We start from the raw sequence: 23666 nt of genomic DNA, 5'->3' as shown, positions 1-23666 counted from the left end.
AAGCAATTATTTTCTTACAAAAGGCAATTCACTTTATGGGTAAAATCCGATTACATTCCTGAGGCTTGATTTCATAGGGTTCTTGGCAGTTATTTGTGAATCACAAGTAATACTTCTAATTCAAAACAGGTAAAGTTGTAAACGGGCTCCACCTACACAAAGATCAAGGACTGGTGTATCCTGTAGGAGTTGGAGTTGGCATATGGGACCGTGTACACGGGCAACACTCCATTTTGCACGCTCACAATCGCCCAGTGGTAGCTCTTGCCGTGTCAAAATCTGGGAAACTTATTGTTTCGGCACAGAACAGCGACCCTGGATGCTTGGTAAGAATAAACAGACATTTTGCTATTATTTATACTCATTGGATTATTTATAGACTTTCCTAAATGGCAAAATATTTTGACAAGGTACGTGATGTCTATAAAGCATTATGAATATAGTGCTGTTTCTTGTGAAAACTCTTAAGAAAGAGATACTGTGGGGAGTGGAGTATTTGCAAGCATCGGGCTTATAAGTAGTTGTTGATTTTTGCTAAACACTTAAACATTTAAGGGAACTAAATTTATTTTCCAACTAGGCCAAAGTTGTAGTGTGGGATTATGCCCGGAGAGAAGAAATAGGAAGCTACACAGTCCACCGAGAGGAGATCGCTAGCGTGGACATTTCAGCCGAAGACCATTACGTTGTAAGTCTTGGCGGGCTACTGGATGGCTACCTCGTCGTATGGCACGTGGAAACCAGGAAACCGATTTGCAGTAAGGATCGTTCTTCTGTTTGAATTTCCTTGTTGTATCTGTCACTGTATGATCTTTGCTTTTAGTATTTGCGAATACTAAGAATACTTTTTGGTTGATAATATCAGTCCATTAAATATTTGTTTATCTCCACTAGATCTATCTGCTATGAACTTGGTTTTTGCATTCACCAATAATGTAAATAATTTTCGGAAAGTCTTTTCTCTGCCGTTTCCTTGAAAAAAATCTGTATCAAATATAATTCTTTTTCTTATTCCTTCTCATAAATTAAATCACTAGATACAGTGGTGTTCATATTTACAACATTCAAACCAGCAACGCATATTACACTTCAGTGTAATTACCAACCAGGCCAACTTCGTCACTGAAGTCCTGATTTCTCCTCTGTGTACTGGTTCGAATCCACGAGATGACGAAATTATTATCAACTAAAAAATCCCCTTTAAGTTAACGTATATGAAAATATTCTAATTCCGAGGCAGAGCGAATTGAATATTAAAGGACATTTGTAGCTTAATGGATGTATATGAATCATGGTTATATGATAAAAATCTATATATATATATATATATATATATATATATATATATATATATATATATATATATGTGAATCTTCCACTTACTTTGCCTGGGCATATTAGGTTTCCCCAAGAGAAAGCGGTTTCTCCGTGACTGAATTTAGTTAGCAATATTTTCCTTTGTCCATCAACTGTGAAGTTCATTTTCATGCAAAAATATTAATTTTTATATCAATTCGAAACAAAATACAAACATAACGTTAATATGATAATCTTAGATTAGCCATTAACATGATCTGTATATTTTTCTACGAGAATGGCAAGGAGCACTTAACTCACTGCTCAGTGGATACACGTGGCAGCACTTATTGGTGCAGTAAAGACTGTTGCAAACTAACTGTCAAAATCATGGCATTTTCATTCAGTTCGCCATGCTTGAGCTACGTAAATGAATTTAGAGGCAAATTTTAAGAATCTACCAACTCACTGAAGGCACAGTTTGTAATTTTTTACTGCTTCATAAGACAAACTTAAGATACATGGCACTGTTCATTTCCACTTTGTTGCAATGATGTGGTAACAGTACACTCACCCACCCAGCTCATCCAAACATGCTGTCTATGAATTGAGGGTTCCACGACTATAGAGCCTAAATGAATGAGAGAGAGAGAGAGAGAAGAGAGAGGAGAGGAGAGAGAGAGAGAGAGAGAGAGAGAGAGAGAGAGAGAGAGAGTTGTACCTATATCTATACGAGATTCCAACAGAACTGAGAACAGTACTTGACAAGGTGGGATTCTTGTCAATTGATTTTTCATATGGTGTGGAATATTTCTTTTATGCTGGTGACATTGCAACTGTTTGCAAGGCATGGGGAATGCAAAGGAGGAAACATATAGTAACCAGGGGCCAAACTGACGAGAAATAAACAGAGTTGCGTCTGAAAATAAACAGCAACAAAAGATCCATGGTAACACACACACACCGAATGAAAAACCAAGTATAGGCTCAACACACTCAAGTAAATCCCTGCTGTCATTTCGCGCTTTGCTACCTACCTAGAACTTATTATATTCAAGTTATGAGGTCACACGTTGAATATGCAGATAAAAGCCCTTCTATCTATATAAAAATGAATCATGAGAGGGCAACAGAGGCCATCCAGAATAATGAAGTAAAAACGTAGTCATAATTTTCAAGGCAATCTAACATTATACAAGCAATCCCCTAAACATGCGGCTGAAAGACTGCAGAAATTGTCAGGAAGACCAGGAACCCACCGGAACTTATGCCTGTAGTCTATGACTTTCACTGAAAAGGGTCGGCATGTAGGAGATACCAGCAACACAAGTTACAGGCATTCCTGCCTCATACAGGGATCCAGTGCTGTGGACACCTGCACTATACACATCCAAATCTATGGATCTTTACATAGTAATTCACAGGCCCCCCATAAAGGAAGACTACCTCCGCAATTCCTGAGCTACACAGAAAGGTGTGCTATTTTCTCCTATCTCTTCAAAGGTAGCAGTAGGGCAAAAATCTCCACCCATCAAATGAACTAAAGCCCACTCTAATGACAACGTAGGGCTTATTGGATAAAATGGGGACACCACCACACATAATCCATTGAAACAATTCAAACTCTCAATCTAACCATACACAATTTCATTATCAGTTTCATAATGCATCTTGTTAAGCTTGCATCTGCTTACTATTACTACAGGTCACGTTCTGCCCGAGTCTAAGTCGCGGTAGAATCTAGGTAAATGAAAAAGTGGAATACGCTACTAAGTATACACAATACTGTCACACAGAATAATGACTAATAACCTATCCTTTACTCTACTTAAGTAAAAAGTCATAAAATATTGCTTACATTAAGAAGGCTCTATTTATCCATAACGGATCAATAGATAAAATTAGCTTAACATATACAGTGGCCGGAAATCTCCAGCCACAGTCCATCTTCAAAATTACCACAAGGAAATTCATATAAATTGACTTTAAGCTGGAAAATCAAGACTGGGAAAATTCTCATATGACACCAATTCTATTTCTTCCACTGAAATACTCTTTTCCTCTTTGGTGCAAGTACCAAAACCAAGACTACAACTCTGTCACTCGATGTTCAACTTCAGCTAGTACCCTTTTAGCCAGGCTGAAAATGTTTACTTGATTATATGAATTTTGTTTCAAATATGACACAGTTTCCTTCCTGACATCTCTACAACTCAACCAAGACTTTTGTAAAAGTAACAGCCCAAGAGGAAACCGGGACAGTTTACACATAAAAATAACAAGCAAGAGAGAAAGAAATAACTCTCAAGTTAATATACTAGACGCACGCTAGGTAGATCTAGGTAATAACTCTGCGTCAGGTACTTTTTTGGAAATTACAGTTTCCCATAGCATTTGGGTAGCTTATTAAGATTTTACCGTTATTTTTGAGGGGTCGACTGTAATTAACTCCCAGGGGCTAGTACTAAACATGGCGAAATACATTTGACTTCCCAATCCTTAGTGGTTGTATTCGCGGGACCGTACTTGCAGTACGTGCGGAGTTATTGCCTAAAATTACCGCACGCTATTCTCAAAAACAAAAATATTTCCAACTTTAACTGTACATTGATTCCTGTTCTCAAGGTGTGACTGCAGGGGAACCGGGCCTAGGAACTCCAACACTGCTCCATGCTGCACCCATCACGCCAACATTGATGATTGTGGGTGGACTGGCGCTACTCCGGGCGTGGACTCTTCAGCTTTCAAACAATCGACTGACCCCGACACCCATTCAAGTTGGTCTTTTGGAGAGGAATTACACGGGACTTCAGGTCTGTTTCCCTATATACTTTTATCATTTCACTCACCCTTCAAATCTGGTTGTAATTTACATTCTGTTTTTGTACATCATGGTCTCTATCTACTGTAGCCAAAACAAACATATCAAATATTAGCAAAAAAACATTAAGCCTTAAGAAAGCAACTGTATACACCACAGAAATACTTAGTTCTCAATTAATGATAAAATCCCAGTTGCTGTTCAAGTTGTGTTTTAAATTCAAAATCTAAAAAATTTAGGCAAGGAGATGTATCAGGAAACCACCGGAATTTTTTTCTATTAGATACTTTGACTAATCTAGTTGCTTGTTTTTAAATATAAACCAAACTTTAACAGGCACATTGGCTAAAATACCAGACATAACCTTCAATACACTGATAATAAAAAAAGGCAATTGAAACTACTGATGATAACGAAGGCTGTCATTTTGTATTATTCTTTCTAACCTGAAGTGTAAAATCTAGCTCATGGTATTTGGTCTAAAGACAGCTTTGTGTTTTTTCTACCCGACCAAGCATTTGGCGCGTTTCATCTCAATCTCTCCACTCTAGGTTGCTGATTTGAAGTAATATGGTCATTTCAATTCAAGATAATATCGATTTGAATATATTATCATAATTACGAAAATTTCTCAATTTACCCCATGTCAGGATTTATTACTGCTAATGTTCATTAGATAGTAAGGAGTAGTGGAACAGGCTTTTGCTTTATTTGATTAAATCCCACACGCAGAATTTACAGACAGGCGAATGCTGGCATAACCTGCTCAGTCCAGTCATCTGTCCTTAAGGATAGGCTCCACTTTGGAGGGGAGCCAATCGTAAAAATATTTGCCAAAAATACACTAATCAAGACAGGCTAATGAAATTATCAGGCATTATTAGCACTATAATAACGCATATTCTCTGTGAGTTTTATCATCCTACAGGGAAAATAAATGATTTTATGAAAAAAATGTGAAATTCAGTGTCTCTTGTACAAGGGACACTGGTGGTCGGTGAGAAAACTACAGTCATGAATAGAAATTCGGTCTGACAGAATGTTGGTATATCCACCTGGAACATGCACATAACGTATTATCAAAATAGAACAGTAAATAAGCAAGTAATAACAAAAAAAAGAGCAACAACTTCAGCGAAAGCATCGCCGATATATATGCAAATCGCAAATTTTATAGTTTATCTCTCAAAAATTGGTCTATGTCGTTTTCTACGTTTTCTAAGATTAGTTTCATCACAGAAAACAGCTTTAGGGTTATCAGGGGTATCTAAACTAATTTTTCAAGTTTCTTGTCCCAAGAAAAAATCGCTTTTTCGCTTTTTCTCTGGTTTGTTTTTTTTCGGGAAGGGGGGGGGGGGGGGTATTTCTTTGATTGTCCTAAATAATATAATTTTTATAAGTTTTAGGCTATCAAGTGACATAATAACTACAAACTCTCAAAAGGTTTTGTCCCTAAATCGAGTGTAAGGACAACGCTTATTCATAATTTTCTCTGTATATAATTCATCATTCACGTTGTTCTTACTTCCTTCCGAGAGAGCGTTCAGCGGGCTTTCCGCCAGTGTATAAAGCTTGTATAACCATATATTGTGTACTTTTATATTTTGTATTTTATGTCTCTCAAGAAACACAAATCGGGTCTCGCCGACCCACTTTTACTCTCTCGCGGGTCGGTGACCACATTTCCGTCCGCATGCTGTATATTTATATTTCCCTTGACTGTAATAAAAATCTGAAACCAGCATAAAAATAACAAAAATTCCCCCTCCACCACCCCCGCCAGCAGGATGGAGACCAGACCTGGCAAACTGGCCCACTTTTGAAAACCGAATGACTGAGTGGGCAACACAGTACCTCCAAACTCCAGCCCAAAACATAAACACACTTCAAGAGGACTTTGTGAGTAGCCTGCATAATGCAGCAAACATCTCCATGCCTAAGAAAACTTTTACCACTAACCAAACCCCCCACAAGGACAGCTGGTACTACAACACAAGAATAAAGGAAATGAACTCAAGAGTAAATAGAACAAGAAAGCTCTTCAGACGCAATCCCACTGATGAGATGCATGCTCTCCTAAGAGAAGTTATAAACCATGCAACACAAACTGCCAAAGAAGTGAAGCAAGAAACCTGGCTTAAATGGTGCTCACAGACCACCCGACTTACTCCCATTGCAAAAATGTTCAAATGGTTCAACAAAATATCAGGAAAATCCAAGATAACACAACCACACCATCCTGACCCTCAAGCTGAAGCAAACAGACTTGCACAACATTTTGCCGACAGGACCAAATCGGCACACCTACCACAAATAACAAGAGAAAGGCAAGTGGCACTAGACCCAGGGAGATGGAGAGTCATTAACACGGCCTGCAATATCCCTGATGACACAGACACTCCATTCACACTAAAGGAACTGGGCAAAGCCCTTCAAAAGGGAACAGACACAGCCCCTGGAGCAGACATGATCACATATAGCATGCTGAAGAACATGGGAACGGCAGCCAAAACAGTTCATCTCCATATAATCAATAGAACATACACAGAACGCAGTAGACCCACACAATGGAACCAACAAAATACACAGCCGATTCCCAAGCCCAAAGAACCCAACTCCTACAGACCCATCTCTCTCAGTTGCACAGAAAAGACTGCAGAGAGAATGGTGCTAAACAGACTGCTATGGAAAACAGGACCTCTACACCATCGCCTATATGCCTACAAAGAGGGCATAGGCACACAAGAATGCCTAGCAGACGTCATGTCCACAATCAACGAAAGGAAAGCAATAGTAGTTTTTCTGGACTTAGAAAAAGCTTACGAGCTAGCCAGTGCAGCTGCCATCCTTGAAGCCTTGGCTGACAAGGCGGTGAAGGGCAACCTTTTAGCATGGGCCAAAGGATACATGCAAAACAGACAGGCTAGAGTCACCTTCCAAGGAGCAAGCTCGGACTTTCTCAGTCTGGAGAATGGAACACCTCAAGGAGGCATACTCAGCCCCTTCCTTTTCAATGTATTAATGGAAAAATTAGCCACAACCACCCTACCCAATGGAGTGGAAATATTCATTTATGCAGATGATGTCTGCCTAGTCAGCACAGACAGACACAGATCTCACCAGAACATGCAGAGTGCAATAATACAAATTGAAAATAAATGCAAAGACCTAGGTCTAAAAATCAACACTGCAAAGACAAAAGCAATGGCCATCAAACACAGTCTAGACCCAAATGAAATACAGCTCATGGGTGAACCCATTGAATGGGTAGACAATTTTGTGTACCTAGGAGTTAACATAAACAAGCAACTCTCCCCACGCAAAGAACTTGAAATACTCAAGCAGAAAGTCAAATGCAGACACAATGCCATGAGGAGGATCACCTCTCTACAACAGGGAGCAGTATATCACGCCCTCAGAACCTTCTATATACAAACAATAAGGTCAACGGTTGAGTATGCCGCACCTGTTCTCACCAGTCTCTCAAGCACAGAGCAAAAGAGCCTTGAAGTAATTCAAAGCAATGCCCTGAGACTCATCACAGGTGCTCCAATGTGGACTAACTTATGCATTCTGAGACATGAAACAAAACTACAGTCTCTGACATACAGAATAGATCAGAGAAACACATCCATCCTGCTAAAAACCTTAAAAAATGAAAGGAACTGTCCACTAAAAAGAGAGATCAGAAAGTGCATTGATCTCCACGAAGAACTAGACCCACCCAAGACATACGCTGGCAACCTTTTAGAAACACTGAGAAGATTAAGCATGCAAAAGCATGCTGCTGACATCAGAGAAGACTCTCCTCTTGCTGAGTATGTAGAGCCAGCACCCTGGAAACCAGAACTCTTCAATATCAACTACACAGTCCTCCCGGCAAGCAAGGAAGCATGCACTGTTCAACAGCTGAAACAAGCAGCACAAGATTCAATAAGGAAAACGACAGCTACAAATGAATACTTTACAGATGGATCAGTAGACCTCAGCATTCCTGCGGCGGCAGCAGGAGTCTACTCGACATCACTAAAAGGGAGCTGGAGGCTCTCAGATAATGCCTCCACTCTACAGACTGAGCTGATAGCAATCGCTAAAGCGCTAGAAGACTCTCAACACAAACTAGGAAACACAACTATCCACACCGACTCAAAAGGAGCAATACAAGCCATCACAAAAGGCAAGGCAAAAGAAAATATCAAACTCCTGACAAGTATATGGGCAATTGCCAACATCCACCAAATCAGAAACAGACAGATAACTCTCAACTGGATTCCAAGTCACATAGGAATCCAAGGAAATGAGGAAGCAGACTCCCTAGCAAAGAGTGGGTTACACATCAACAACATAGGTATTAAAATCAGCCACTCACTGACTCAACTTAAAAGCAAAGCCTCAGCATACTGTCAAGTGCAAGAAGAAAGCAAAGTCAGGAGAGCGGTCTTTGGAGGCTCTAACACTGCAAAGTGGTATGTAGACACCACCAGTCTGCAACCGCATGACATTCCCAAAGATATGTCAAGAGCACTAGCAGTCATAATTCATCGTCTAAGGCTGGGATACCAATGCACTTGGCAAAAGATAGTAGGCGATCCCAGGCCATGTAAGTACTGCGAAAGAATTCCAGAAGAGCCTCTAGAACACTACCTCTTAGACTGTCCAGAAACGGAGCAACTAAGAGATAGGTACATAGGAAATGAATGCACAATCACTCAAATCACAAAGCACATTCTAGCAAACACCCATGAATTAGCAGGTTTCCTATGCTCCTACCCACCACCAAGGTAGGAACAGAACACAACCCTGACTGACAGCACATGGTGCCAACATTCATGACCATTACCCCATCCCACCCTAACCCACATAACATGCAAGACAAAAAAGACAAACCTCTTTAACAGACATCCCCATTCACCTCTTCCCTCCTTCATCACCCTCCCCTCACACTCATCACTTCCACCACACTCACCAGACAACACACACCCAAAGAAAGCGGACCGGAAAAGGAATATGTCTCAGAAATTCACGAGCTACCTTATTAGCTAACTGTGCCTACAACTCAAACCTTCATTCTTCCAATCTGTTAGTCTCTCCTACTAGCCAACACTTACTACTATCCAGCTTTCCCTACGACTGAAGGGTACCTTAGGGTTTAAAGGGTTTCAACCTTGCCCATCAAATCCTTCATTCAATATCAAATCACCTTCACCACATCATTCATTTATCACCAATAAAGTTGCATATCCTAAGCATCTCACATCTCAAACTAATATGACATACGGGCTGCTCTGTGAGCAAGAGCCCGTGCTGGCACAAGGCCAGCTTAATCTTAAACAACAACAACAACATAATAAAAATCAGTACACTTCTACCTGCCTCTTTGTCCACCTCTCACACGAGGTTTGAATTTTTTCTGAATATTTCTTCCTAGCTATTATCTCATTTATCGGCGTGGCTTTCGCTGAAGTTGTTGCTATTTTTTTTGTTAATACGTGCTTATTTACTGTTCTATTTTGATAATACTTTAAGTGCATGTTCCAGGTGGATATACCAACATGCCTACAGACCGAATTTCTATTCAAGAGAGTAGTTTTTTACCGATCACCAAATTTATCCCTTTGTACGACGGGCACCGAATTTCACATTTTTTTTTCCTGTAGGATGATAAAACTCAAAGAGAATATGCGTTATTATAGTGCTAATAATGCCTGATAATTTCATTAGTCTATCTTGATTAGTGTATTTTTGGCAAATATTTTTACGATCGGCCCCCCTACAAAGCTGGGTAGGACGATCGGCACCCCTCCAAAGAGGAGCCTACGTCGAATGTTCGTTCCGTCTTAAACAAAGAACTTTATTTTATGAATGAATTTAAAGGATCATTTTTGCCATGTCACGGTTGCTAACTCATTGCTTACATGTAAGATTACTCCCATCATTTCCAAATGAAGTGAAACAAATTATCCCAAGTGGCCGACTAAGTCACCTACTTTGTGGGAATTGGAAATTCCCAAAATAATGTTTATAGAGGCGCTAGGATCCAAGTGTTTTTGAGGATAATAGGATGTGATGTAATGTTATTGTACCATTTTTTCCCTTCAGATAGATGCTAGAGAGAAGTTTCTGTATGCTGCTACTACTACTGGAGACGTTGTTAAAATACGACTGAATATGGAGGGAGGCAAAGGTTAGTATTTTGCGGGCTTCTAGATGTGGGTCATTTATAAAATGGGGCTGTTACTGAGCTTTTCAAATGCCGTGTTGTACTTCGTACGTCCAAGAGGACAGATATTATATCACTATTCACTAATTTCTTTATATTTTACATTAACAGTCACACTGGTATAACAATCACCATTTATTCCCCGTAGGTGAACTGTAGGCATTACTCATGGTTCATTGGAACGTTCCTTCGGCCCCTAGCTGCAACCCTTTTCATTCCTTTTACTGTACCTCCGTTCATATTGCCTTTCTTCCATCTTACTTTCTACCCGTTCCTAACAACTGATTCACGGTGAAGCACCGGTTTTCCTCCTGTTACGCCTTTCATTCCTTTTCACTGTCAATTTCCGTCTCAGCGCTGAATGACCTCATAGGTCCAAGTGCTTGACTGTATATATTTTATCTTCTATCATTACCATTTTTCCTGCAGCTGTGTCAGGTGGTCCTATTCTGTTGGCAGTGATGGCACCAATGCCGATGAGAGGTCCAGGTATTCCAAAGCTTTCTCGAGCTGCAACACCAGGTAAGGTTTCCGTTAGTCAGGTCATTAGAGAATTTACCTTTATTGGGTTTGCTTTTGTAAGTTACAAGGAATTACCACAGGCATTTCTGATATTACAATGGATTTTTGCCATTTAAAGGTCAGATTTTAAGGGAAATTGGGCAAATCGAAAGTTAAATATTTTGTCTTATGGTCGAAGCATTCGTTTTATTCTTCTTTTATTCCGACTTGATAATCTAGTTCACCGTCATAGCAAGAAATGTAAAAAAAAAAAAAAAAATATGTCATTAAGTTTAATTCCAGCATTAATATTTTTACTTGTTTAATCCTGGGAAAAAAGTCATTCAGGCATTCTTGGTCATGATTGGTGACGACTTCCTGGTGGGGGACATGGGAGGATCTGTACGAGTGTACAGACAAGAGGGAGACATGGATGAAGAGGGACGCCCTGTTCAGCCTCCTTCCACTCGCGCCCATGGGACTGTTAAATATACCCACCCCAAGGATCCTACAAGACCCCTACTGAGGCAGGTTCGTGAAATTTCATGGGTGTTGACACATAATGGCGCTTGGACTCGAGCCTTCCTTGAACGAGATATTAGTTTCATTACGCTTACGATCACCTGAATGCCATCTATCGCCTTCAAAGTTGAGAACACCAAGTTTAGTATTCATTCTCTTCTCTTAGCTTTGGAGCGTGGAGTTGGGATCACCCGTGACATCTTTAAGTTTGGTGGGTGACACGCTCATAGCAGGCACCTTCAACTCAGAGATCCGCCAAATGCGGCTTCTTTTCAAGGCTCTTCCCACGAGCCTGGGAGCTCGCATAGGTTCAGGTCACAACAACCGGAATTCGTCGAAAGGTGGGAAAAATATAAACGAAGGGAAAAGCAAGAAAACGATCAAGCACACACAGTTTAGTGACGAGAATGTTGCGAAGATAGTTGTGTCTGAAATTGCCCCTGAGCCAGAACTGCTGTCCACATGTCATTCAGAGCCTATTTATGATGTCTCATTTCCGAGGTAGGATTCAAAGTTTCATGGGGTAGGATAAAATAAATCAGCATTAAGACCAATTCACTTTCCTAAACTTAATTAAATCACGTATTTATGACACATCATAACATCTTAGAAAGGTTTTCTGCCAATTTCCACAATTTTCCGTTTCTTCAAGAGAAAATGAATAACAATATTTCATCACAGAACTTTCTAATCTGAGGCTCAATAAAACAAAAACGTTTACATAGGTAACACTGAGTTATTAATGTGGACACAAATCTGAGAGAAGAGTTCAAATTTAAGCCCAAGAGATATGGATAATTTGTGTAACCGAACTTGATACAATCTAACTTCCTCACTTGACATCTCCACAGTGGTGTAGGAGAGCTGGTGGTGACTGGAGGGGAGGGAGGAGTGAGAGTATGGAATGTCCGCTCCCTGGAAGAAGTGTTGAGGGTCCAGCTTCCAGGTCTTATCTGCTCCTGCTGTCATGTTACTCACACACTTCAGATAATTGTTAGTGGTATGTTTTCTTTTCGATTGTTTTCAAACGTGATTGATTTTAACATTCAGTAAGTGTTCTTCGACGTTTATGCATTTTGACGTTGGCTGCTTTCATTTAGTTAGTTAATGCATTCTTGGCATAAATTTTTTCCGAATATCCACAACCATGGTTCTAATATTTCTTGAAATATATTACTTGGTGTTTAACATGGTACAACGACCCAAAATACAATTAACTGTTTAGTGATATGAAAGAAGAAATTCAAAGGTACCTCTCAATAACTACATAAAAGAAGGAAGTAGCGAAATTCATGGACTTGAACAACAGTTATGAGTGTGGACGTCCAAGATCTAAGATACAGTATACAGTACAACGATCATCGGAATAAGACTAATAAGCAAATGATCATCAAGTCCAACACAAGATGACTATAGTATACAGCATGAAAATGATAAAAATAAGACTATTATAATCAAATAATGTTCCACGATACTGTATTAATAAGGTTGACTTTTTCGCCGTCCATAATTTCACTTGTAAAGATCACAAGCTCCGAGTTTTTCCTCTATCTAGGTTGGAGTGATGGCCGCCTCCGTGGGCTCGGTGCAGAAAGTGGGCGTGTGATGTGGGTTGTCGACGACGCCCATTACGGGGGCGTGAACACTGTCGTGGCACTGCGCAACGGAAGAGTTGTGTCCGGAGGCTGCGACGGACGGGTAAGCAAAATCAGTCTATGAGAGAGGCGACATTCACTTGTTTTGCAAATGGATAAAACTCACTTTGTTTACACTTCATTGGGAAGACATTCAAATGAATATGTTTAATATTAAATCATGTGGATGAGGGCTCACCAAAGTCCTTTAGACGCACTCTGAGAATATATTTAAAGGACCTTGATTTGCACTTCATGACAAAGACGTAGGAGGAGAATTCATACACTAATAATAGAGTCTACATTCCCGTGTAGTATTAGTTCAAATAGATACGGGCTCAAATATGACCAATTTTCGGAATAATTATTTCAATGAAGGTCCGCGTTTGGGCGCACGAGGGGTTGGGAATGCGTATGCTGGCCTCGCAGAAGGAGCACAGAGGAGAGGTGACCCATCTGTCACTAGACGCTGCTCAGAGCAGAGTTCTGTCCTGCAGCGGAGATGGAACGTGCATCCTCTGGGATCTTCCGTAAGTGTGAAATGACTCTTCTTCTTCTTCTTTCCCACCGTTATCCCTACATTAAGGGGTCGGTTGCCTGATGCGCCTTCTCCACTGCCTTCTAGCAAAGGCATCATCCTCCTTTTTAGTTTTTTGTAAAATAAAACTATTGAAATGACTATTTGTCTGTCCGTCCGCACTTTTTCTGTCCGCCCTCACATCTTAAAAGCTCCTGAGGCTAGAGGGCTGCAAATTGCTATGTAGATCATCTACCATCCAATCATCAAACATACCAAATTGCAGCCTTCTAGCCTCAGTCCTTTTTATTTTGTTTAAGGTTTAAGTTAGCCATGACCGTGCGTCTGGGACCGCTATAGGTGCCAAAAACACAGGCCACCACTGGGGCATGGCTGAGTTTCATGGGTAGCGGATGAAAGTTTCATGGGCCGTGGCTGAAAGTTTCACACAGCATTATATGCTATACAGAAAACTCAATTGAGCAAAAGAAACTTTGACGCATTTTTTACTTTTTTTTTCTTTCTTCTAAAATAGGAAGAAACATTCTCCAGTGGATGCCAGCCATTGTTTTTATTTCATCTCTCAACTAGTGGCCTTGGGCAGGATATTGTATTCAAGCCTCGGTCTGTCACTAGGCCTAGGTGTATACATTTTCCTTTCGAGGGACAGTTATAGTCACAGTTTTTATCTCAATTTTTCAGCGTTTTAAAAATGTCTGTAAAATGACTCTCACTCTTTTATCTCGTTTATTCTTTTATGTTGTATGAAACTCTCAGCCACGGCCCATGAAACTCTCAGGCGTGGCCTTCGTTGCTGCGGTACCAGACGCATGATCATGGCTAACTTTAACCTTAAATAAAATAAAAACTACAGAGTCTAGAAGGCTGCAATTTGGTATGTTTGATGATTGGATGGTAGATGATCAACATAGTAATTTGCAGCCCTCTAGCCTCAGGAGCTTTTAAGATGTGAGGGCGGACAGAAAAAGTGCGGACGGACAGACAACGCAAGGCCAAGAGATTTTTTTTTTTTAACTGAAAACTAAAACGAACTATGTTCATCGTAAGTAGTAATTAAATTAGTGTGAGGGTAATTGTATAAGATCTAGACAGTAAGTTCACACCGACGTTTACAGTGACTTTATAATTAGCAGATTTGAATGCAGTTGGTGCCTGCGAGACGACATTCAGTAATGTAAAACATGTTAATGGTCGCCGAATAACGATTTACGATTTCCTCTCTTTGGTCCAGAGAGGTGGAATAGCAAAGTAACGACTTACCACTTTGGTGGCAAGTTTGTGATTTCGTATGATAATTATCGTGAGGTCAAAATCAGATATAGGATGTCTAAAAACTCCATTTTAAAATATCTTTAGTGCACAGTTTGCTTCTGGAGAAGTTAAATTCAATTTTCTTCTCCGAAAATTTTGAATGCTTAGGTTATCTTTATCTAAAAAATATGCAGCAGTTGTATAACTGGTATTAAAAAAAGTTTTTAGTTTTCTGTCAAAGAAAACTATTGATATGGCTATTTGTCTGTCCGTCCGTACTTTTCCTGTCCGGCCACAGATCTTAAAAACTATAGAGGTCTGTAAATTGGTTTGTTGATCATCCACCCTCCAATAATCAAACATACAATATTATAGCCCTTTAGCCTCAGTAGTTTTTATTTAATCGAAGGTTAAAATGAGCCATGATCTTGCATCTAGCAATGCTATAAGTGCCAACAAGATAGGCCACCACCGGGCATGGGCTGAAAGTTTCATGGGCCGCGGCTGAGAGGCTGTACAGAAAACTCGATTGTGCCGAAGAAATTTCGATTCATTGTTTACTTGTTAAAATTATTTTCATCTATGATGAAAAATCCATAAAAGATTCATTAGTCTGGCAAATGATCACATGCCACTACCTAAAGATTCTGTCAATAGTATCAGCCAAGGTCTGTCTGTGCACCGAGTCTAATTTCTCTAAATGTAAGAGTTTTGAAGCTTTTGACAGTGACAAAATTTGCTCCTCACATAATTCTCATTTATGCATTGTTAGATATTCTTCCACATATAACAAAATCAACAGCATCACTAGTTACGTTCTGAATCGAATGATCTGTAATCAGTTGAAAGATTATGAAAATTTCACTTAATTAGTTTGTCTTCATTACTTCCACTTAGGCTACGGAATTCCACAGCTAAATCAGAAAAATTTAGCAGGTTAAAAAAAAGAGCATATGAATGACACTAGAATAACAACGAGAGATGTGAAAATAATAATGAATAACAATTAAAATAAACCCAAAAATTATAAAATCTGAATATCAATAAGCGTAAAATAATAATGAAACAGGACCATTTAAAATGCTACCACAGCCCATTTTAAATTTATAACCAGCATCAATAATACTACCAAGAAGACCGTTCCACGAAAGATTTCTGACAATAGGCCCTGTGGAAACATTAACTACAAAGTTCTCCAAAGCCGCTGAAAGTCCCTTGTTGAAACGAGAGGTTAAGTACCATTTCCAAAAACTGCCATCCAGCGATGGTTGTAACAGCCACTTCGTGAAACGGTAACAGCCACTTCGAGTAATCTTGTTAAAAAAAACATTCCAGTAGGATACTGACATTTACATATGAGAACAGTAATTCCATAATAAAAAGAAAGATCTCAAACAAATGGCAATAGGACCATCAACTCTGTAAATGTAGGAAGCCAGCCTCTTTAACAATGCCTAATTTTCTGGCAGTGTTGGATTACGATTCCGAGTTCCGTAAACTCGAGAGCTTGGAGTCGAAGATACCACCACGAATGATCAAGTACGGCGATTCACTACAGAACAATCATACCTATGCAAAGTGGACCGAGGAGCAGGAACACTGTACAAGATCGGCTAATCAATAGTCTTGGTTCAAGAGCTGAAGTTCATCCTTCTTCTCCTTTCTCGGCATCTTTTCCCACTTCTGTGCGGGGTCGATGTTTCTAACAGCTTTCCTCCACCTGACTCGGTCAGACACATCGTCCTCTGACAATTGTTTCTCTCTCAGATCTTTAAATCCATCCACCTTCTTAGCTGAGACTAGAGAGCTGCAAATTGGCATGTTGATCATCCACCCTCAAATCTTCAAACATAACAAATCGCAGCCCTCTAGCCTCAGTAGTTTTGATCTTATTTAAGGTTAAAGTTAGCCATGATCGTGCTTCTGGCAACGCAACAGCACAGCAGCCCACCGCGGCCTGCTGAGAGTTCCATGGGCCGCGGCTCATACAGCATTATACCAAAAGAGAGATCTAATGTTGGTGGCCTTCATTATACGCTGTAGCGGCTGTACAGAAAACTCGATTGCGCTGAAGGAACTTCGGCACATTTTTTACTTGATGTTATGAGGATGAACCTCTGCTGAAGTTCATCCTCATACCTCAATAAATAAAACATTTACTGGCCTTGTCCAGTTACTAATCACTTAGGAACTGTGTATCAGATCACGACCAAAACTGTGTCAATAAAGTTGCAAAAGTTATCTCATTTATATTCAAAACCACGAAGTAAACCAAGTCTGCACTATCATCAATTTGAACAAATCTGAGCTAATATCGATTGCCAATACTGTTGTTAGTGAGGTGCATGAGAGGTAATTAAAAAGCTAGTCATCTAATCATGTAGTCATATTTACAGTTTTCCCCCTAATGAAAAACTCAAGTTTGGAAATGAAATAATTTTATTGTGAGTTAATGCTTCTATCACAGATCTCTAGAACGGGTGTATAACCTGACGGCACATACGGTTTTCCTTGGAGGAACAATTCTGAGCAGCGGTGAGATGGCAACTGTTGGCAGCGACGGGTCTGTACTTGTCTGGGAACGGCATGATGGCGCTCTGTTGGCAGATCTACCCACTTCAATAAAGCCAATTACCTCTATTTCTTCTACTGCTGATGATGGAACTCTCGTGACAGCTGGAGAAGATGCTGTTGTCAGGGTAATGTTTATGTGTCATGTTTAGAGGCTGTATTTTGTAAATCATTTTATTCTAAGCTCTTATCACTGACGTCATGGGACAATTTTGTAAGTTGCATGTGAAAATCTTGTGTAGCATTTTCATCCTGTGTCAACGAGATACACCTGCTAACCTTCAAATAATTACTGTGAGATGAGTAGACAATTTTTTTTCAACTTTGTTGTCCTGAGTGTAAATGGGGGGAGGGGGGGAGGGGGGAGGGGGGGAAGGGGGCTGTCATCAATATAAAACTTCACACGCAGGATAAGAAAGGTTAATTTTACACGTAATACTTATTACTAAACTTGAACACCACCATTGTTACCATTTTGCTTTTATTTTCTTAACCATGCTTTGTTATACAAAACCACATGAATCGTAATAGGCTTCATTTCCTGTAAGATGGACCGGCTGCCGCTACACTAACTTGAAGAGTTGAAAGGCAGGTTCCATCATGCAGGCCCAACAGCAGTCCATCATCTGCCTACAGCATCTCTCATTCTTGCCAATATCTCTCATTCAATCAGATGTGAACAGTGTGTCACAGTCTGCACCAGCTGTTATTTTGTTTTTCATTTTCACGGCTTTTTGCTTTAGCTAATGCTATTTCATTACTTGGTTGATGTGCCCACATAGAGATTGCTGCAACAGTCAAAGGTGTAAGATTAGACGAGTAGACAAGAATATCAGAATACACGAGGATGCTCACAGTTCGAAGTAGTCACAGCAGTGGTAAATAATCACTGGCTGAAAGACCACAAGAAAAATTCGGCTGTTTTGGTTGTCAACATTTAAAAACCTATCAGCACACAATGTATAACGTATATCTCTAGAATAACCCTTGGAATGCCCCTTATTGTCGATGCTTCTAAGATATAATTATGAGGAGTCATACTGATAACCCATGGCTTTGAATACTTTTGGATTGATATGATCCTACCCCATTTTAACTTTTAGCTTCTATTGTGGACATCAGTCCTAGTCACGATAACCTTTACTATACACATGGGCAAAAACTCTATATGAAAGTGGGAGAAATCCAACCTGTTCAAACCGAAAAAAATATATATTATTTTTGAGATATTTGGACTTGAACATGGGAACTAATTCCAGGTTTTCAAGAGACCTGTCACCCAGGCAGGGCAGTCCACTCTGTGAGTGAGGCATCCTGCTTGATGATATAAATGTAATATTCTTGCTCGTAATTCTCACTCTCATCTCCGTATAGATAGACTAATTATTAAAGACGAACGATTGCACCAGTCTTACATTGTTTGTATATTACTCTACATTTTAAGCAGTATGTCGAAGAGATACTGTAATTCAGAGAGAGGAGAAAGCCTCACCAACTACCTCATTTTATAACTATTCGTAACACCTATGTCTTTGGTGCCTAATAAAAAAAACTAGTTTAAAAGAAGAACGACTGCAGGTGTTGTATTAACACTGAGTGAACTGTAGAGATAGAATTATTGTTATCACTAATCCAGAATCCATTCATCGAGTTAGCTCTGTATCTCTAGACTACGCCGAAGCATCTTTTGAAGATGGGACCCATGTTTTAGTCATCAGATCTTTTCTTTAATACGAGTGTCATTTACAGCGACAGACTTGAGATTGAAATGGCATTAAAGCACTTGGGTAATTAATGATTTTTTGTTGTCTAAAGGCATCTCTTTACTAATTTACAATTGTTATTTCGTCCGGAAATATTACGCTCACCAGTACCTTGTCCTATACCTCACAAGGCCCTACATACAGGCTAAACTAGAAAATTGAATAATTCTCATAGCCGTTCAAAATAAATAAATAAATGAATAAAATAAAATAAAAGAGGTAAAACGATCTTCTTCAAAGCACAGAAATGGCTGACGCCTGTCTAGCTGTTAAAGAGAGTTTTTTTTTTTTTTTTTTTTATTGCGACGCTGAAGTTTTTGTTCTTGAAATGGAAGACTGCATGCCTCACTAGTCTTCCTGACTGACTCTCTGAATCGTTAGACATACGACAAACTTTTATCTGAACCGTATTGCATCTTGATTCATGTCCGTTTCAAACAGGCTCTTATTTTTAGATAAGAGATTTTGTCTCCAAATGGGGCAAATAAAATGCGATTCCGTAGTGATTCTAAGACAAGACTCCAAAGGAGTATGTGAAAATAATTTCTAGCCTCATAAATACAAAATATCGTAGATGTGCCAATTTTTCACAATGCAATGATCCTAGATATGTAACTGGATACTGATCTAATTTAGTTATGAGGATGTAAAGTAAAAACTGATCAACCTTAACGTGAAAAGGTCGTGTCAAATCTCAATTAGTCCTTTTTGATTCATTTATACATTTTTGGGAAGCTAAATAATTATTTGTCTATAAGAACTGCGGTTTAAATGCTCTTGTCAAGAATTATTCATTTGTTATTTCGAATACATATGACTCGACATAAACAAGTTAAAATAACTTATTTAATGGGAAAGTGAAACTGTTAAGAATTCAAAACGGCAATGAATTGTTCCACGATTCAGCCATATAACGAAGGTAAAAGATTATTTCAACTTTTTTCAGTTTTACTGGAACTTTGCTTGAAGGCAGGATAGTCCAACGTCAAGAAAATGGGTCTAGTCAAAGGAGACAAACTATAAGTAACAATTATTTGTTGTGCATGAAGACAACGTCCTGCTGACTATGTCTTATTTTCCTTTTCATCTGGAAAGCAATACAATCTTATTTTTTCTCATTTTTCAGGGATTTTTTTTTTCAAGAATTTGTGAAAAAGGAGTCCTTGGTTAATCTCCTTTGCAATTTATTGGTAAACAGAAATGCTGCACCACAGATTTGTTGGGCTCAGCCCTCTAATGATTATTTCTTTACTTCTTCCAGGTTTGGAACTGGAATAAAGGACGCGTGAGCCACGAAGGGCGAGGCCACAGCGGCTCTATCACTCGCATCAGTCTGTCTCCGGATGGGAAAGTGCTCGCGACCGTTGGAAAGGACGGGGCTCTGCTCTTCTGGAAGATGCCTTGATGCACCCAGAAGAAAGAAAGAATAGTCCCTACTCGTACAGTTCTGCGTTCACTGGCATTTAAATTTCTTTATGGTGATTTACAAAACGCATATCTTAGGAACAACAAACTTCTTCAACAGTTTTCTCTGCAAAATAGATTAAATGGACATTTCAGAGTACTATCTTTCTTAGTCTTTATCTTCCTCTTACCAATTAAGATTATTGTTCAAAACACGCGACAGAGAAATGGAAACTTCCTTTTGCCTTCATATTTAAGAACAGATGCAGAATAGTGAATCAAATGCATTCACCGGTTACACTTCTGAGCGCCGTTAAGAGCACTCTATTAATATTCAGATGAAATTATAATCCATGAAAATAACAGTTACATTAAGCAGTACTTTTGAATCTAGCTTCATTAAAAGTCCTTAAGCAAAGCGTCCTTTAAAGCGACTTTTATTTGGGTTTAAAGGAACGCTTTAAGGATTCCCTCCCCGCCCCTGTGAGAAAAGTGGTAAGTTGCACAATATCGAAAAGTGTTAAGAAACCCTTAAATTTCCTTTGAGATTTAGGAACCATTCCTGTGAGGCTAAGATTTGGGAGCCATTCCGATGAAGGCTAAGATTTGGGAACCATTCCAGTGAAGGCTAAGATTTGGAAACCATTCCTGTGAAGGCCAAGATTTAGCAACTATTCCTGTGAAGGCTAAGATTTAGGAACCATTCCTGTGAAGGCCAAGATTTGGGAACCATTCCTGTGAAGACCAAGATTTGGGAATCATTACAGTGAAGTACAAGATTTGAGAACCATTCCTGTGAAGGCCAAGATTTAGCAACCATTCCAAGATCTGGGAACCATTACTGTGAAGGCCAAGATTTGGGAACCATTCCTGTTAAGGACAAAATTTAGGAACCATTGCTGTGAAGGCCAAGATATGGGGACCATTCCTGTGAAGCCCAAGATTTGGGAACTATTCCTGTGAAGGCCATGATTTGGGAACCATTCCAAGATTTGGGAACCATTCCTGTGAAGGCCAAGATTTGGGAACCATTCCAAGATTTGGGAACCATTCCTGTGAAGGCCAAGATCTGGGAACTATTCCTGTGAAGACCATGATTTGGGAACCATTCCAAGATCTGGGAACCATTCCTGTGAAGGCCAAGATTTGGGAACCATTCCTGTGAAGGATAAGATTTGGAAACCATTTCTGTGAAGGCTAAGATTTAGGAACTATTCCTGTGAAGGGCCACCATTGGAATTTTAAAGGAAACCATTCCAAGATTGCCGGAACAATTCTGTGAAGGCCCAAAGGGAAATTGGGACATTCTGTGAGGGAAAATTTAAGCAATTTGGGAAACCATTCCTGTGAAGGCCTTAAGATTTAAGGACCTTATTTCCTTGGGTTGGAAGGTTTAAGAATTTGGGAACCATTCATGTGAAGGCTAAGATTTGGGAACATTCCGTGAAGGCCAGAGGGTGGGGAACCATTCTGTGAAGGGCCCTAAGATTGGGGAACCATTCCTGGTGAAGGCCAAGATTTGGGAAACCATTCTGTGAAAGGCAAAGATGGGAAACCATCCTGTGAGGCAAGATTTAAGGAACCTAATTTGTTGGGTTTTTTTCCTTTTCTTCCTTCCCTTTTTTCCGTTTTCCTTCCATGTGAAGGGCCATGATTTGGGAACCATTCCAAGATTTGAGAAACCATTCCTGTGAAGGCCAAGATTAGGAACCATGCTGTGAAGGCTACGATTTGGGAACATCCTGTGAAGGCCAAGATTGGGAACCATTCCTGTGAAGGCTAAGATTTGGGAACCATTCCTGTGAAGGCCAAGATTTGGGAACCATTCCTGTGAAGGCTAAGATTTGGGAACCATTCCTTTGAAGGCCAAGATTTGGGAACCATTCTGTGAAGGCCAAGATTTGGGAACCATTTCTGTGAAGACCAAGATTTGGGAACCATTCTTGTGAAGGCCAAGATTTGGGAACCATTCCTGTGAAGGCCAAGATTTAGGAACTATTCCTGTGAAGGCCATGATTTGGGAACCATTCCAAGATTTGAGAACCATTCCTGTGAAGGCAAGATTTAGGAACCATCGTGAGGCTACGATTGGGAACCATTCCTGTGAAGGCCAAGATTTGGGAACTATTCCTGTGAAGGCTAAGATTTGGGAACCATTCCTGTGAAGGCCAAGATTTAGGAACCATTCCTGTGAAGGCTACGATTTGGGAACCATTCCTGTGAAGGCCAAGATTTGAGAACCATTCCTGTGAAGGCTAAGATTTGGGAACCATTTCTGTGAAGACCAAGATTTGGGAACCATTCTTGTGAAGGCCAAGATTTGGGAACCATTCCTGTGAAGGCCAAGATTTGGGAACCATTCTGTGAAGACCCAAGATTTGGGAACCATTCTGTGAAAGGCCAAAATTTGGGAACCATTTTCTTGAAGGCCAAGATTGGAAACCATTCCTGTGAAGGCCAAGAATTGGGAACCATTTTCTGTGAAGGCCAAGATTTGGGAACCATTCCTTGAAGGCCAAGATTTGGGAACCATTCTTGTGAAGGCCAAGATTTGGGAACCATTCCTTTGAAGGCCAAGATTTGGGAACCATTCCTGTGAAGGCTAAGGTTTGGGAACCATTCCTTTGAAGGCCAAGATTTGGGAACCATTCCTGTGGAATGGCCAACGATTTGGGAAACCATTTTCTGTGAAGACCAAGATTTGGGCACCATTCCTGTGAAAGGCCAAGGATTTTTGGGTGAACCATCCTGTTGAAGGCCAAAGATTTGGGAACCATTTCCTGTGAGGCCAAAGATTTTGGGAACCATTTCTTTTGGAATACCAAGATTTGGGAAATTCCTGGTGAAGGTCCAAAGATTTGGGAACCATTCCTGTGAATGCCCAAGATTTTGAACCAATTTCTTGCGAAGACCAGATTTGGGGAACCATTCTTTGGTGAATGACCAAGATTTTGGGAACCATTTCCTTGTGAAGACGGCCAAGATTTGGGGAACCATTTCTTGTGAAGACCGCAGAGATTTTGGGAACCATTCTTGTAATGCCAAGAGTTTGGGAACCATTTCTTGTGAAGACCTAAGATTTTGGGAAGCCACCCCCACCATTCTTGTGAAGACCAAGATTTGGGAACCATTCCTGTGAAGGCCA

The 23666-nt window shown here is 39.9% G+C and overlaps 1 protein-coding gene across 1 annotated transcript; it reads left to right on the top strand.

The window, feature by feature from the left end:
* Positions 1 to 582: 582 nt before the first annotated feature.
* LOC135211710 (uncharacterized) lies at positions 583 to 20659 on the top strand. The gene is made up of 11 exons (XM_064244957.1): positions 583 to 758; positions 3922 to 4109; positions 10217 to 10301; positions 10767 to 10859; positions 11179 to 11369; positions 11527 to 11861; positions 12212 to 12360; positions 12916 to 13058; positions 13373 to 13524; positions 17251 to 17482; positions 20379 to 20659. The coding sequence occupies exons 2-11, from the start codon at positions 3993 to 3995 to the stop codon at positions 20520 to 20522; spliced, it is 1641 nt and encodes a 546-aa protein (XP_064101027.1). The 5' UTR covers positions 583 to 758; positions 3922 to 3992; the 3' UTR covers positions 20523 to 20659.
* The last annotated feature ends 3007 nt before the right edge of the window (positions 20660 to 23666 follow it).

Source organism: Macrobrachium nipponense, chromosome 4 (genome assembly GCF_015104395.2).
Source record: "Macrobrachium nipponense isolate FS-2020 chromosome 4, ASM1510439v2, whole genome shotgun sequence".
NCBI classification, from domain to species: domain Eukaryota; kingdom Metazoa; phylum Arthropoda; class Malacostraca; order Decapoda; family Palaemonidae; genus Macrobrachium; species Macrobrachium nipponense.
The sequence above is the reverse complement of the archived record's forward strand: the minus strand, read 5'-3'. Positions and strand labels throughout refer to the sequence as shown.